This window comes from Glycine max, chromosome 18, assembly GCF_000004515.6.
Source record: "Glycine max cultivar Williams 82 chromosome 18, Glycine_max_v4.0, whole genome shotgun sequence".
Classification (NCBI taxonomy): Eukaryota; Viridiplantae; Streptophyta; class Magnoliopsida; order Fabales; family Fabaceae; genus Glycine; species Glycine max.
The window spans coordinates 13319734-13336682 of record NC_038254.2 but is presented as its reverse complement, the minus strand read 5'-3'; the positions used below and the strand labels follow the sequence as shown (position 1 = coordinate 13336682).

General features: G+C 35.1%; 1 protein-coding gene and 1 pseudogene across 1 annotated transcript; one reads left to right on the top strand and one right to left on the bottom strand.

The window, feature by feature from the left end:
- The first annotated feature begins 5950 nt into the window (after positions 1-5950).
- On the top strand, positions 5951-6388 carry LOC106796889 (uncharacterized mitochondrial protein AtMg00860-like). Its single transcript, XM_014770533.1, has one exon. The coding sequence runs from the start codon at positions 5951-5953 to the stop codon at positions 6386-6388; it is 438 nt and encodes a 145-aa protein (XP_014626019.1).
- A 2152-nt stretch (positions 6389-8540) lies between these two features.
- LOC100777552 (uncharacterized) lies at positions 8541-10023 on the bottom strand (annotated as a pseudogene).
- Positions 10024-16949: the final 6926 nt, after the last annotated feature.

Genomic DNA, 16949 nt, shown 5'->3' with positions numbered 1-16949 from the left:
AGAAAACAAAATTGCAGAAAACGAATTTTATTGCTACGTGAACAGTGCGCATGAACAGTAAAAATTGAAATTGCAAAACCCTAAAATTATTCTCCTCTCAAAAACTCTCTCTAAACAAAAACCCTGGTGCTGTTATATAGGTCCTCAGCCCCAAAGCTTACAAATCTATTTTAAGTACAAGCCTATAAATGAAATAAAATAAAATCTGGACAAAATAAGATAAGATTGGATGAAATAAAATCTGAACGAAATAAAATCTAGATGAAATAAAATCTGGATAAGATAAGATTTGATAAAATAAAATTGTATGCTCTCTTCAAGTCCAAGTCCAATTCTAGATTCAAGCCCAATTGCTTATAATTCTCCTAAAATTTGTTGGATCAAGTGGCCTCGGAATAATTAAGAAATGGGGGTTGAATTAATTATTAATGAACATTTACTAATTAAAAATCTATCCTTCTTAGGCTTTTACTATAATGTTAAGAAAGTAAAGAACAGAAATAGAAACTTAACCAAAAGTAAAAGTGATAACTAAAAGTGCACAGCGGAAATTAAAAGTGTAGGAAAGAAGACAAACACAAGAGTTTTATACTGGTTCGGCAACAACCCGTTCCTACATCCAGTCCCCAAGCGACCTGCAGTCCTTGAGATTTCTTTTCAACCTTGTAAAATCTTTTACGAGCAAAGATCCACAAGGGATGTACCCTCCCTTGTTCTCTTTGTAACAACCAAGTGGATGTACCCTCCACTTGAACTAATCCACAAGAGATGTACACTCTCTTGTTCTCAGTTACAACAACCCAAGTAGATGTACCATCTACTTGTAGCACAAAGGATGTACCCTCCAATGTGTTAAGACAAAGTTCTCAGGCGGTTAGTCCTTTAAAACTTTGTGAAGGGGAAACAAAAGAATTCTCAGGCGGTTAGTCCTTTGAAATCTTTTGTTTAAGGGAAAGGGAAGAATCAAAAGAATTCTCAGACTGTGTCTTATTGAATTCTTTGAAAAGGCAAAAGGGAGACACAAAAGAATTCATGCGGTTAGTCCTTTGTTCTTTTAGAAAAGGGAGAAGAGAGACACAAAAAGAATTCAGGCGGTTAAAACTTGGCGAATTCTGTTTGGCAAAGGAAGAAGATAATGAAAAGATATAACACACTCTTGTTTTCAAGGTTTGGAAACCAGAAAACTTTAGAAAGCATTTGGCAAAGGAAGAAGAAGAAAGATATCAAAAGGTTATCAAAAAGTTGTGTGTAAAAGTTGTAATCATGGTTCTTTAAATGCAAGTCAAGGTCTTGCTTTTATAGAGTCTTCATGTCTAGTCAAGAAAATCATTGAAAGAGTTATGACCTTGAGAAAAATATGAAAAACATTGGAAGAGTTACATCTTTTGATTTTTGTTCAAAACTTGTCACTGGTAATCGATTACCAAAACTTTGTAATCGATTATACAAAGCTTTTTATGAAAGGATGTGACTCTTCACAATTGATTTTGAATTTCAACGTTTGGATACACTGGTAATCGACTACCAATATATTGTAATCGATTATACTATTTAAAAATCAATTAGAATGTTGCAAATTCAGTTAAAAGCTTTTGAAATCAAACTTTGCTATTGGTAATCGATTACAGGAAATTGGTAATTGATTACCAGAGAGTAAAAACTCTGGTAACTAAGAAAATTTTGAGAAAAACTCTTTTGAAAAACAAAAATGTGCTATGTTTGTTTTTTTGAAAAATCTTTTCAATACTTCCCTTGTGAAGTCTTCTTGATTTCTTTTCTTGAACCTTGAATTCATCTTCTCTTGAATCTTGAAATCAAACTTCTCTTGATTCTTGAATCTTGTTCTTGAAATCATTCTCTTGTATTCTCTTGGGCTTTTTGTCATCATCTTTGTTATCATCAAAACTACTTGAATCAATCTTGATTCATCATCATGAAGCTGCATAATTAATTTGACAATTAAGGTCAATCAGTAATTAAAATGGTGCAAAAAGGGTTAAAAAATAAGAGAAAATAATGACACATCAGCCATGACATAGTGTCTTGGGTGAGAATGTAATATACAAGAACACAGTTTCCAATTTCAAACTAATACAAACTTAATCAATTAACCCTAAATCCTAATTTCAAAAAAACTCGTTGTTTATCAAATATAAAACAATTTTAAAAATTAAAATTGAATACTACGGATCAACTTGATCCGTAAGCTACTGAAGACACTTACGAATCAACTTGATCCGTAAGTTTTTTTTTTAAGAAACTTACGGATCAACTTGATCCATAACCTAATGTCTACATTTACGGATAATCTATTTACGCTTGCGGATCATCCTAACTATGACAATGACGAACGAAAAGCCATGGTTTGGGAGCTTACCTAGACGGTGGATGGTGATAAAGCTCCCTCGACGGTGGACGACGTCGTTGCTCTTCGCGGAAGCCTCATCAATGCACCTCGCAACCTCTTCACGGAAACCTCCTATTCATGGCAACAATGGTGGCAAGCTCCTCAACGAAGAAGAAGAAGAAGAACCTGTTCCCACAACCTCCTTTTAACGACAACAACAAATGGAAACGTCGGTGACGTGAGCAACAACAATACAAAAATGGCTGAGGTGAGAAAGAAGAAGAACAAAACGTTGTGAGGAAGAAGAGAAGAAAACGCAAGCAGGGCGAAAGAGAGACAATCTCGCATTATTTTCTTAAAAATAAGTTAGGGGTATTACGGCCTTTTCACTACAAGTGCTGGGTGCACCATAAAAAATGCTAGATACACCTAGCAACACTCAAATTTTAAGAAAATGAAACTACACCCATGCCATCGGCCATAGCTTTTGGCTTAATGGAAAGGGCTTGATCCAACTAGACAAAAGATAGCAAAACTCCAAATTTTTTATCATAAAAGTTGATGCTACTAAATACTAATCCCTTGGTACATTGTTCTTAGATGTCTTATTTATCCAGGCTTTGATTACCATTTACCAACTTTATATGTGAACATAACCTTCCCCTACTTCTTAGTTACTCCCACAAATAATTGAAATGTCTGTTTGGAATGAAAAATAGAAGGAGAGAATTCCCTTCTAAGCGATTCCCCTTTCATACAACTTAGTTCTAAAAAGGATTTTAATAAAATGCCCACCACTCTTCTAAACTCTCCCCCTGTTTAAGCTAATTCCATCCTTCTAACACTTAAACTGCTGAACTATTCTACCATAAAGATTACTAGCAGTTAACTAAAGTTCAAATCTAAATGTATCCATGACTCCACATACATGTATGCACTAACAGGTTATGTTAGGACCCCAGGGATGGAATCCAACCCAATAGCTAGGCCAACTATCTAGAGAGTATATTCTAGATGGAATAAGAAGGGGAATGAAAATTAGTTGCTGAGTCGGCAGTGTGAGCGACAGTAGTATTGGCTATAGGGGAATTCTGTTAGGGGGGAAATTATTATGGAACATTGTGGTTAGTGACTATGGGCCTCTGTTAGAGTTGTGCTCTAGGAACTATTATTCCTCTGCATTTTCTTGTCCATATTTCATAATACATCACATTCCATCAGTATTATCTTCTATTGTTTCTGTTAATTTTCCATTCTTGCTTGAGGTCCCTAACAAATTGGTCCAACCTGCCACATCTATTTGAAACCGTGAGACCTATTTCTTAGTACACCATCATTGCCGACAATGTTGCGGATGCCACCGAAGAAGATGGAAGCAAAGGTAGCAGCGCTCGAGAGTGAAGTTGCGAGCCTTTGTAGTGTCCTGGTCACAATGCAATCGAAGGCTAAAGAGAATCAGGCGAAACTCCTCACCTTGCTTGAGGAGCGATTGTCATTGAACGAAGGGGAAAAATCAGTCATGAAGACATCTTTGAATGTGATTGTTGATGAATTTCACCAAGCAGTGAAGAAAGTAGAATTACCCCTGTTCATTGGTGAAGACCCAACAAGATGGATTGCACGAGTCGAGATCTACTTCCAGATCCAGGAGACACATCTAGAGATTCGTGAATTTGGCCCAACTATGTATCGAAGGCTCGACGATTCATTTTTTCAAGTCGTTACTGGACGACAAGACAAAATTCACGTGGAAGAAACTCAAAGTAGAATTGCTAGAGCGGTACGGGAGTATCGACGAAGGGGATGTGTATGTACAACTCGCCGCACTCCAACAAACAGGGAAAGTAGATGAGTATATCTAGGAATTCAAACATTTGATTGCTCAGGTACCTTGTCGCCCTGATGATCAATACTTTGGGTATTTCATGCATGGATTAAAGGAAGGAATCAGGGGTCGGGTTTGTAGTATGTGAACGTTGGGAACTCTATTGCATTCTCGGTTACTCAATTTGTCATGAGTAGTAGAGTGTGAGTTGTCAGAGGGGGAGAGTATATGACCAGGACGAAGGAGCGTTGGATTTCGAAGCAGAACCGGGTCGGGTTGGTCCAATCAAGCAAACCAGAATCCTTTCTCCCCTTGCACAAATTTGGGCCGTCAACATGGGTATTATTGGGGAACGTCCTATGTCAACAAGGACACTCGTAATGGTGATGCTATTGGGTCTGGGCTTGGTCCTCCAAAAGGACCGTTTTGTGACAAAGATTGTAACCAACCCAGAGATAAAGGTATATGCTTTCTACCTTACCATGAGTTCCTTGAACACCAACAAAAAGGACCATGTTACTAGTATGGGGGGAATTTTCATTCACGGTACCAGTGTCTTGATCATCAATTAAGGGTGATGCTCATTGACGATGATGATGAGGAAGAGGGGGAATTACAAGTGTTTTCCGCAGAAGGGGAAGTCGACACAGAGTCAAACAATGAGTGTAGTGTGATGCATTTGGGAAGCTTGCGTGTGCAAAAAAGGTGGGCAACCTCAAATGCTGAAGATTCGAGGCACCATAAAAGGGGTTCCAATTCTGATTCTGGTAGATAGTAGAGCCACCCACAATTTCATTTCTAGGAAATTAGTGACATCTTTGGGCTTGTAGGTAGAGGAGACTCACACAATGAGAATTAAAATGGGCGATGGGTACAGAGCCACAACATAAGGAACTTGCAAAGGAGTTGAGCTAAAGTTGGGAGAAATCACCATTCCCATTGATACACTCTTGTTCGATTTAGAAGGGATCAACATTGTATTAGGGATATCGTGGCTAGCGTTTCTTGGTCGCATGTGGGTTGATTAGGGCAAACAGAGCATGCAATTTCAATTAGAGAACAAGTGGGTGGAATTACAAGGTGGGGCCAAAGGAATGGCAGCACAGGTTGCTTTTCAAAGTCTGTTTGGTAAACCTTACCACATGGTCGAGGGGTTGCTGCTTTGCACAGAGTTACAGATTAGTCATTCTAGGCCCTTAGGGTTTGATCGTGACGTGCTGTCTGATCAACCCTTTTCAGAAATCACCAGCCTTTTGGATGGGTATTTTAAAATTTTTAGGGAACCAAAGGGATTACCGCCTCAACGTGGTAAAAAGCATGTCATTACCTTGATGGAGGGCCAGGGGGCAGTGAATGGGAGGCCATACCGGTACCCACGCTATCACAAGAATGAAATTGAGAAGCAAGTCAAGCAATTTATGGACAATGGCATGATTCGTCCCAATCAAAGTGCATTTTCAAGCCCAGCAATTTTGGTGAAAAAGAAAGACGAGACATGGCGGTCATGCGTGGATTATCATGCTTTGAACAAGTTGACCGTACCGGATAAGTTTTCCATTCCTATAATTGTTGAGTTATTAGATGAATTGCATGGGGCACATTATTTCTCTAAACTGGACTTGAAATCTGGGTACCATCAAGTCTGAGTTAGGAAAGAGGATATACATAAAACTGCATTTAGGACCCATGAAAGACATTACGAATATTTAGTAATGTCTTTCGGGTTGATGAACACACCCTCTACCTTTCAATCACTGATGAATGAAGTTTTTAGAGACATGTTGAGAAAGTCGATATTAGTTTTCTTTGACGACATATTGATATATAGCCCCGATTGGAGGTCTCACATTCTGCACTTAACTGCTGTTTTGGATGTTTTGAAGAGAGAGCAGCTGGTGGAAAACTGGAAAAAATGTTACTTCGGTCAAACAACCGTAGAATACTTGGGTCATATCAATTCCAAAGATGGTGTGGCCATGGATCCCAACAAAGTTAAAAGTGGGATTGAGAGGCCGGTTCCAAAAAATGTGAAGGGGGTGCGCAACTTCTTAGGACTAACCGGCTACTACCGCAAATTCATCAAGGACTATGGGAAAATAGCTCACCCTCTAACTGACTTGACTAAGAAAGATGAGTTTAAATGGGGAGACTCAGAACAAACAGCTTCTGAATTTCTATCAAGGAATGTGATATTTGTCAACATCAAAAGTATTTAGTGGTGGCTCTTGAATTTCTATCAAGAAATTTCTATGGATTTCATTATCGGGCTCCCCAAATCCAAAAGATACACTACAATTCTTGTGGTTGTGGATCTTCTGTCAAAATACAGCCACTTCATCCCATTAAAGCATCCTTACACAATGAAGATGCTGGCTGAGATTTACACTAAGGAGGTGAGGTGATATGTTTACATGGAGTTCTAGCTTTGTTAGCGGTTTCTGGAAAGAACTATTCAAGCTGCAAGATAGTCAATTGAAGATGAGCACTGCTTATCATTCTCAAAAGGATGGGCAAACGGAGATAATTAATCATTATCTTGAGACTTTCCTTTGTTGTTTTATCGCTTATCAACCCAAATTGTGGGTGTTGTGGGTGCCATAGGCCGAGTACTAGTACGACACCACGTTCCATGTCTCTACGGGGACCACCCCCTTTGAGGCAGTGTATGATCGCCAACCTCCAATGCTCACTTGTTTCCTCATTGGCAAGACCAAAGTGGAGGTAGTGCAATTGGAGTTGATTGATCGCGATGAAGCCTTACAACAACTGCAGCATCATCTCCTCCGAGCCCATAGTAGAATGAAATCTCAGGCTGACCGCAAAAGAACAAACCACTCTTTTGAGGTAAGAGACTGGGTTTTTCTGAAATTGCGATCTCATGCGCAACAAACTGTCATGACTCGCATTTGTCCCAAACTTGCCCCTCATTACTATGGACCTTTCCAAATTGTTGAACGCATAGGGATGGTGGCATATAAGGTTCAATTACCTGAATCGACTCAAATTCATCCGATTTTTCATGTATTGTCATGACTCGCATTTGTCCCAAACTTGCCCCTCATTACTATGGACCTTTCCAAATTGTTGAACGCATAAGGATGGTGGCATATAAGGTTCAATTACCTGAATCGACTCAAATTCATCCGGTTTTTCATGTATCGTGATTGAAGAAAGTTGTGGGAAAGTACCCAATTGAAGAGGAGCTTCCCATTGACTTGGTTAGTGACACCACCCTGATCTTTGAGCCAGTTGATGTCTTGGCTACTAGACACATCACTCAGGCTGGTGATGTAGTCAAACAGCTTTTGGTGCATTGGAAAGGAAAGTCCATAGACAAAGCTACGCGGGAGAACAAATTCAATTTTCGTATACAGTTTCCACTTTCCAGACTTGAGGACAAGTCTGTTCTTGAAGAAGGGGACAATGTTAGGACCCCAAGAATGGAATCCATCCCAATAGCTAGGCCCACTATCTGGAGAGTATATTCTAGAAGGAATAAGAAGGGGAATGGAAATTAGTTGTTGAGCTGGCAGTGTGAGCGACAATAATATTGGCTATAGGGGAATTCTGTTAGGGGGGAAATTATTATGGAACATTGTGACTGGTTACTATGGGCAGAGAGCATTTGTGTCTCTGTTAGAGCTGTGCTCTGGGCAGAAGGAACTGTTATTCCTCTGCATTTTCCTTTCCATATTGCATAATACATCACATTCCATCACTATTATCTTCTATTGTTTCTGTTAATTTTCTGTTCTTGCTTGAGGTCCCTAACAGGTTATAGGGACAGTTTTATGTTGAAGTGGATACATGATAGTAACATATCTTAACAGAACTCATTTATTAAATAATGAAAACGGTTAATTGTAGAACAGCTAAATACAATTTTGATTCCATAGAAATAAACTTGGGTTAATGATCCCCTCTCCACACTCCTATAAACAAGGGGCTTCTTCAAATACATGCTATTTAGTATATAGTATAGTATATAGTTTATGGTAGTTTGAAGTGTAGACATGCCTATCACATGTCACATTTGTTTAAAATGAAAAATAGTAAAAGTTATGTGATAACAGAACAAACCTCAGTGATGAAACATGTTTCCCATAAGAGATAAACACATTTAAAACAAAACAGGTAGGGATAAAGATACAGTTCATTGGAATTAACACTGACCAACAAAACATGGCACACATCTTTTACTGTCTTGTCTGGTATCAACAGAAATAAATAGACTAAGATACTGAAAGTGAAAATCATTAGTAAGTAAATTTATACACTTGATTATAAAATCAATATTTTATAAATCTGACAGAAAGTCCCTCTACCAAAGAAAAATAAATTGTAAAATGTTGATATAAAAAGTAAAAGTAAATGAAACTCAAAGTCCAATTTAGCAGTCAAATAAAGAAGTTGCAAATTAGAACTATAGCCTGCAAAAACCTTTAGAGACTATACTACATTCTGATGATTGAACAAACCTTTGTAAACATCTGATAAAAGAGGCAAATCATCCTGAAATTTGATGACAAATTTCTTCAAAAAGTTTCCCTCAGTTAAGCACATAAAGGAACTGAAGTGCAAATCTTTCTTAAGCAGACCTTTTGAACACAAGATTTTAATTACTGAGAATCTAGGTATAATCCTCTTCTCAAAGCTGTAGGTTAGAACCTGAGGATAATGAGCAATATCTTCTGATGGCAAACCCATATCCTTCACTAGGAAAGTCATCTTTTTTGTATATGTCTCCTCTGACAACATCATAAAATTGGGAGACTTGACAAATGCTCGAAGAGCCATTTCGTGGTTCCAGCCCCACCTCTCATAAACCTCAAATTTTGAATCCCACAAGGTTTTACTAGTAGTTAAAAGCAAACGGACAGCATGCATAAAAACCATTTTCGAAGGATCACAACCTATTTCCCTGGCTTTGTTGACAGCTTCCACAAATTTGGAATGCTTCATATATGCTACACCTGTAAAATGGACCATCAAGAGAGAGATGGAAGCTGGAGGCACATTAGATTGCCTCTGAACCTTAATGTTTGGAACCAAATGATTCATCATGTCACCATTTGTAAAATCAAATGGGGCATTTATCAAAGCAGTAACAGCTTCCCCATCATCACAAACTACACTCTTTAGGATCTGATAACGAGGGATGAGACATTTCTCCAAGCTTCTAAACAAGATATCACGGTTAGCAATTAGGATCTTAGGCATGTCAGTGTTGGAAACCCCAATAGAACGGAAGAACTCGAGTTTAGGCAAAAGGGTATTCTCTGCATCCTCAAGAAGCACCAAAGGTTGTTTCTTCGCAAGTTTTGCAACCTGGATTTTGTCAAACCCATAGTTGCTGAGCATATCAATAACAGCATCTGGGCCATCTGGGTTTTTAAAATTGACCCTGTTGGAGAGTTCCTTGGCTTTTCATGGGGGCACCCCACATGAGTTGATGAGGTATGACACAGTAAAGGTGTCACCTTTGTGGCGGTTTCCATCTGATTCAGAATCAGAAGAGCTGGCTGAAGTGAATGAATTGAAGAAAAAAATTGAAGCAGTGTGTTTGAGTTGCAACAGAGAACCCAATGGGATATGGGTGCTCTTGTAGCGTGTGAATGATGATGACGCAGTTAATCTTGCAATGAGGAGAAAATTACGCACCATTTACTCACTTTAGATTTGAATGCTCCACTCGAAGGCACCTTAAGATTTTTGTGCTAGGAACAAGTAGTGTTTGGTGTTTCACAGCAAAGCACGTGAAGATAGCAGGGTATGCGTTTCAACGCTGCAGCCTGCAACCACTTCCTCTTCACTCGGGAGTTGCTTGGGGCAGCGTTTATGCTGGGCACCCAGCAACTTTTCAAAATATGGAAAAATATCCTTATGATATTTTCGGTTATAAATAGCAGTTTCATTTTTTTTATTTTTAAATTATTATTTTTTTTCATAAATTTTTCATAACTTAGTGTAAGTTGTTGTTTCTGTTAAGTGTAATTTGAAAATGTATTTGGTCTCCCATAATATATATGTGTTTGTGAAGAGTATACGGTGAATTTTGATTAATTTCCATTATTGGAAAAGGAGAGGAGTGCAAAAAAAAAAAAATCAACATACATATGAATTGACAATTCATATGATCATATGGATTGACAATCCGTATGACTATACCATACAGATTGATGAGGATTTTTTTTTACTCATATGTATGAGTTTTTTTTTTTTACTTGCTTATCAATATGAGTTTTTTTTATGGATTGCTAATCCATACATGACCCATAAAAAAAATTTTAATTTTTTTTTAAAAATATAATTTACGATTTAATTTAAAATTAATAATCCAAGAAGGAATCAAACTTGGGTCACCTACATTCATTATTAATAGAACACATTATATTATAAACAAATAGTGTCGTTATATATAACACTAAAATTTCTAATTTATATTTAATGTATATGTAAATTTACATAATAAATTTTGTGATGATTATTTTTTGATATAATAATTAATTTTTTTACATATATAAATTATAAATAAAAATGATAGGTTTAATAAGTATTTACATATGTAAAAAATATCAAATTTATTTAATTATAAATTGCTATTAAAAACATTTCAATACATCATTCAATTAAATATCATATTTATTTAATTTTTAATCATTATAATAAATATTTAAATACATCATTCAATTCAATATCAAATTTGTTAAATTATCAAATTTTGTAAATAAATTAAATGAATAAAAAAATTCTAAAAAATAATTTTAAAAAAATTAAAACATATGGATTCATAAATATATTTTAAATCTTAAATTATGGTTTCAATAATTTTTAATATATTTTTTATAACTACTATATCATTATCTTAAACTTTGTATCTTGAATTTTAGTTTCCATATTTTTATAACAAGATTTAAAATTAATTTTTTCACCAATCTAATCTTAATTTTAGCAATCTAATATAATCTTAGTAGTAACTAATATATTTTTAAATTTGATTTCAATCATTATCTTAAACTAACAATCTTATCATATCTTAAATTTAAAATTTTGGTTTCAATATTTTTTATAACTACTAAATCAAATATATAACAATTTTGGTTTCAATATTTTAATAACTACTAAATCATTATCTTAACCTTACAATCTAATTATTATCTTAAATTTTGGTTTCCATATTTTTATAACAATATTGAAAATTAATTTTTTCACCAATCTAATCTTAATTTTAGCAATCTAATATAATCTTAGTAATAACTAATATATTTTTAAATTTGATTTCAATCATTATCTTCAACTAAGAATCTTAACATATTTTAAATTTAAAATTTTGGTTTTAATATTTTTATAACTACTAAATCAAATATTTTTCATAAGTAATATCTTTTAAATATTTGTTTCGATTTTTTTTAAAAGTTAGACAAATATAATATAACAATATTGAGACTTAATTGTTTCACCAATGTAATCTTAATTTTAGCAATCTAATCTAATCTTACTAATGACTAATATATTTTTCATAAATAAATTCAATACTTAACATATAAAATAGAAAAAATTATAAAATTTCACTAACATTACAAAACAACATTACACTACGAAATAATTTAAATAATAATTGACAAATCAAAATTAAAAAAAAAAACAAATTTAGAAGAAGAAAAATTGAAAAAAAAATTATTCAACAAAAAAAGCCATATGGATCATCAATCCATATGGTTCATACAGATTGTCAATCCGTATGAACCATACGGATCATCAATCTGTATGGGGTTTTCCAGAAACAAAAAAAACCATACAGATTATCAATCCGTATGGTTCATCCGGATTGTCAATCCGTATGAACCATACAGATTGATGATCCATATGAGGTTTTTCCAGAAACAAAAGAAAATCATACGGATTAATGATCCGTGTGGGGTTTTTCCAGAAACAAAAAAAAATCATACCTATCATCAATCCGTATGGTTCATCCGAATTGTCAATTCGTATGAACCATACAGATTGATGATTCGTATGGAGTTTTTTTCTAGAAAAATGTCATTTTTTTTGTTGGAGAGGAAGAACAACAGCAATGACGCGTGAAGTGGAGGAAGAAGAAGGAAAGAAGAAAAACCGTGTCCGCACGGGAAGTGGAGGAAGAAGTCACAACCATGAAAAAGAAGAAGGACAATGGTGACAGGAACACCAGAAGAGGAGCAAGCATATCAGAGGAAGAGGAAGACAAAGAACCGGTCTTAGGCAGAGGAGAAGGAAAGTTGCACAGACGAATAATTAGGAGTATTTATAGTATTGGGGTTAAGGGCATTTTGGACTTTTCACCATCGTTGCTGGTGCCCCAGCAAAAATGCTGGATGCACCAAGATACACCCTCTTCACTCGAGTCTTGACAATGTTATGAAACGACACAAATCAATTTTTGTACTCAAGTCTTGACAATGTTATGAAACGACCTCAAATTGCATTTTTTTACTTTTATTTTTTTTAATTTTTAAAGAATTTTATCTTAACAAATTAATTTAATGTATTTTATTTTTAACTTTTAAGAAATTTATGAATTTTATCATGTTATTTATTTATTTATTAACAAGTATAGAAATTGAGATAAAATTTAAAAAAAAATAAAAACTTGAAGATAAAAATGTAACTATTTTATAATAAATTGATAGAGAATAAAATTCAAAAATTTCTTAAAAATTAAAAATAAATGAATCAAATTAATTTATTAAAGATAAAATTTATTAAAAATTAAAAAAATAAAATAAAAGAGCAAGTAAACTATAAATTAATAATGTATACAATCTGTAGGACCAACTAACTCTTCGAGCATAATTTGCATGGTTCATTGAGGTTCCATTATTTTATTACATCTTGGGTCCAAACCAAAAAATTCAAACTTGATTGAATTTTTTTATTATTATTAAAAAATGGGACAAAATGATTGATTGCGAAAAAAATTTCTTATTCTTATTAGAAGATCTGATTGAATCCATATATCTTTGGTTAAAAGAAAGAAAAATATTCTTCTTTGAGAATAATAAAAAAAAGAAAAGTGTTCAATATGATAGAATTAGACATAGCTATTATTTGGAACGGAATAAAAGAAGAGGAGAGATTCTCAAACCAAGAAACAATGACTTCAAAAAAATTAAACGAGGAGTCACATGAAATGAAAATTTTATGTACAATTCTTATAAAGGGAGAATAAGGATGACTTATCTCTCAATTTTTCCACTACACCTAAAAAAGCAAACTCGCTGGGGAGCGCCTTGCGTGCATTGCACGCTTAGTCATCCATAGGCACGGGCGACAAAACTTGGCAGCAGAGAGAGTGAAGGAAAAAAGAAAAGTGACGGATAATTGGATGACAATTTGACACGTATCTGGAAGCTAGACAAGAATTAGTATTTTTTTTACTGACTAAATACGCAATTTAGTTCCTGACTTTGTACCCCTTTTGTATATTAGTCCCTAACTTAATGTTAAATTCAAAATAGTCACAATCTTTGCATAAGTTTTGCAAAATAGTCCTTCTGTTAAATTTTAAAGTAACGCTGTTAGTGAGGTCAAGTTTAGTGTCACGTGGACTATCCAATGTGGCACTAAAGGATGACGTGGCATGACACGCGGACGTGCCTCTTAAAAGATGCAACGTCATTTGATGATAACAAAACGAGTAAATAGGCAATTTAGTCCCTGGCATTGTACTCATTTTGCATATTAGTCCCTATCTTTGCATAAGTGTTGCAAAATAGTCTCTATCTTTGCATAAGTGTTGCAAAATAGTCCTTAAGTTAAATTTTAAAGTAACACTGTTAGTGAGGTCAATTTTAGTGCCACGTCATTTGATGATGATAGAATGAGTGGCTTCTTCAAATCTGATGGTTTTGAACCAATTGAGGCACATATAAGAAAAAGAACTCACATACACTTGCACAAATAAAAAGAACCAAAAATCCACAACAACAACCTTATCTTTGAAGTCGTCAACGCCAATGGGTGAAGGTTATGCCTTGCACAATTTCTGGCGGTGCAGATTCCTCCTTGGATTCCTTGTCATCTTTTGATTCCTCCGGTTTTTTCTCTTCTTTCTTTTCTTCTTCCTCTGATTTTTTCTCCTCCACTTTGTTTTCCTCTGGTTTTTTCTCTTCCTATTCAGAACACAAAAAAAAAAAAAAAATCAGAACCCGAAATGATACATTGATGGTAATTGAAGAAAAAAAAAGAGGAAAAGAGAATGGTTATGCAGACCTCACCCGTTGGTGTTGACGGCTTCAGAGATAAGGTTGTTGCTGTGGATTTTTGGTTCTTTTTATTTGTACAAGTGTGTGTGGGTTCTTTTTCTTATATGTGCCTCAATTGGTTCAGAACCATCAGATTTGAAGAAGCCACCCATTCTATCATCATCAAATGATGTGGCACTAAAATTGACCTCACTAACAACGTTACTTTAAAATTTAACTTAAAGACTATTTTGCAACACTTATGCAAAGATAGGGACTATTTTGCAACACTTATGCAAAGTTAGGGACTAATATGCAAAATGAGTACAATGTCAGGGACTAAATTGCCTATTTACTCGTTTTGTTATCATCAAATGACGTTACATCTTTTAAGAGGCACGTCCGCGTGCCATGCCACGACATCCTTTAGTGCCACATTGGATAGTCCACGTGACACTAAACTTGACCTCACTAACAGCATTACTTTAAAATTTAACGGAAGAACTATTTTGTAAAACTTATGCAAAGACTATTTTGAATTTAAAATTAGGTTAGGGACTAATATGTAAAAGGGGTACAAAGTCAAGGACTAAATTACCTATTTAGTCTATTTTTACTTGGCAAAAATGCCTCCTCCTAACTAAAACATGTTTTTATTATGTAATTCAGTGTTAATAGACAACAAAAATGTATTTTTAATGTGTAATACTTTTTCGTGCCCCCTACTCTAGAACAGAAATAGGTTTTCGACTTGCTGTTGTGCACTAGTAGTCAATTACATAAATGGAAACAAGTTTATATTTTTTAATTGAGTGTTAAAATACATGAAAAATTGTTTCAACCATGTAATTGGGCAAAATTTAGGTTTATAATTTGATATTATTTGTTTTGAGAAATTAAACTCTTTTAATATAAATATTTCTTGCTCATTATCATTTAGAAGAAAACTGATTAATTGTATAACTTTTTTGAAACGTGAACACTCAGTATTGATACTAGAGAGACAAGGGATAATTATATAGCATAGTGTACAATGATTTTGCATAAAGTAATTAAATGTGAATTGATTGCAAATTAGAAAATTCTAAATATAGAATAAGTTTCCTAAATATGGTTAGCTGCAATATGGTTTATTTGCTAGATTTATTTGTGCCACTTAAAGCAGATTAGTCTTCCAAAAACTTTCCATTATCAGTAGCACAATCATAGGGATCTGTTTCCGACAACTCTTTGTTTCCTTTTTTTGCTAGATTGATTTGTGCCACTTAAAGTAGATTAGTCTTCCAACAACTTTCCATTATCAATAGCACAATCATAGGGATTTGCTTCCAACGGCTCTTTGTTTCCTTTTTTGCATGATTGCCATTCAACAATTGATTATTGTTAATATCCTCCCTTAAACAAGGATGAGGTTGAAGGCAGAGTTTGGTCCGAAAATGCATGAGAGTAGCTTTAGACATGGGCTTAGTGAACAAATCAGCAACTTGATCGTTGGTAGGAATGTGGTGAGTGACAAGATGGCCAAGAGCAACTCGTTCACGGGCATAGTGATAATCCAATTCAATGTGCTTGTAGTGGGCATGAAATACTGGATTGATGGTCATGTGAAGAGCATTGAGATTATCACAGTATAACAGTGGAAGGGATGCAAGTGAAATGCGAAGGTCTTGCAAGAGAAAGGTAAGCCATGTGAGTTCAATGGTAGTTTTTGCCATGGCCCTATATCCAGCTTCCGTGCTGGACTGAGAAATTGTTGGTTGTTTCTTAGCACACCATGAGATAAGATTTCTTCCAAGATAGATACAATAACCGATGGTGGAGTGTCGATTGGTAGGACAACCTGCCCAATCTGCATCAAAAAAAGCAAACAGATCAAGTGTGGTATTTGAAGTAAAGTGGAGACCCACATCAATAGTTCCCTTGACATATCGTAATATATGATGGGCCATTTGTAAATGCATAATGGTAGCATAATGCATAAATTAGGACACAAAATTAACACTGTATGAAATATCAGGGCGAGTAAGGGTGAGGTATTGTAAAGATCCAACAAGCCCACGAAAGTAACTTGGATCATCATAGGGAGTGTCATTGGACGTCATCTTCATCTTAGCTTCAAGTGGTGTGCCCTTTGGTTTACAATCAACAACTCGTTCAAGGATGGTAAGGGCATAGTGTGACTAGGATAGATGAAGGCCATCAGTTGTCTGGAGTATTTCAATGCCAAGGAAGTGATGGAGAGGGCCTAAGTCTTTCATGGAAAATTCGGATTGTAGAAGTTTAATGAAGTCTGAAACTAGAGTGGTAGTGGATCCTGTGAGGAGTATATCATATACATAAAGAAGAAGAATTAGTGATCCAATATTTGAGTGCCAAATAAATAAGGATGGATCAGCCTTACTACAAAAGAAACCATATTTAAGAGGAAAAGAACTGAAACGATCAAACCAAGCGTGAGGTGCTTGTTTAAGGCCATAAAGAGCCTTTTGAAGTTTGCAAACATGGTTGGGAAATTGAGGGTTAGCCATGCTAGGAGGTTGCTCCATGTATATAT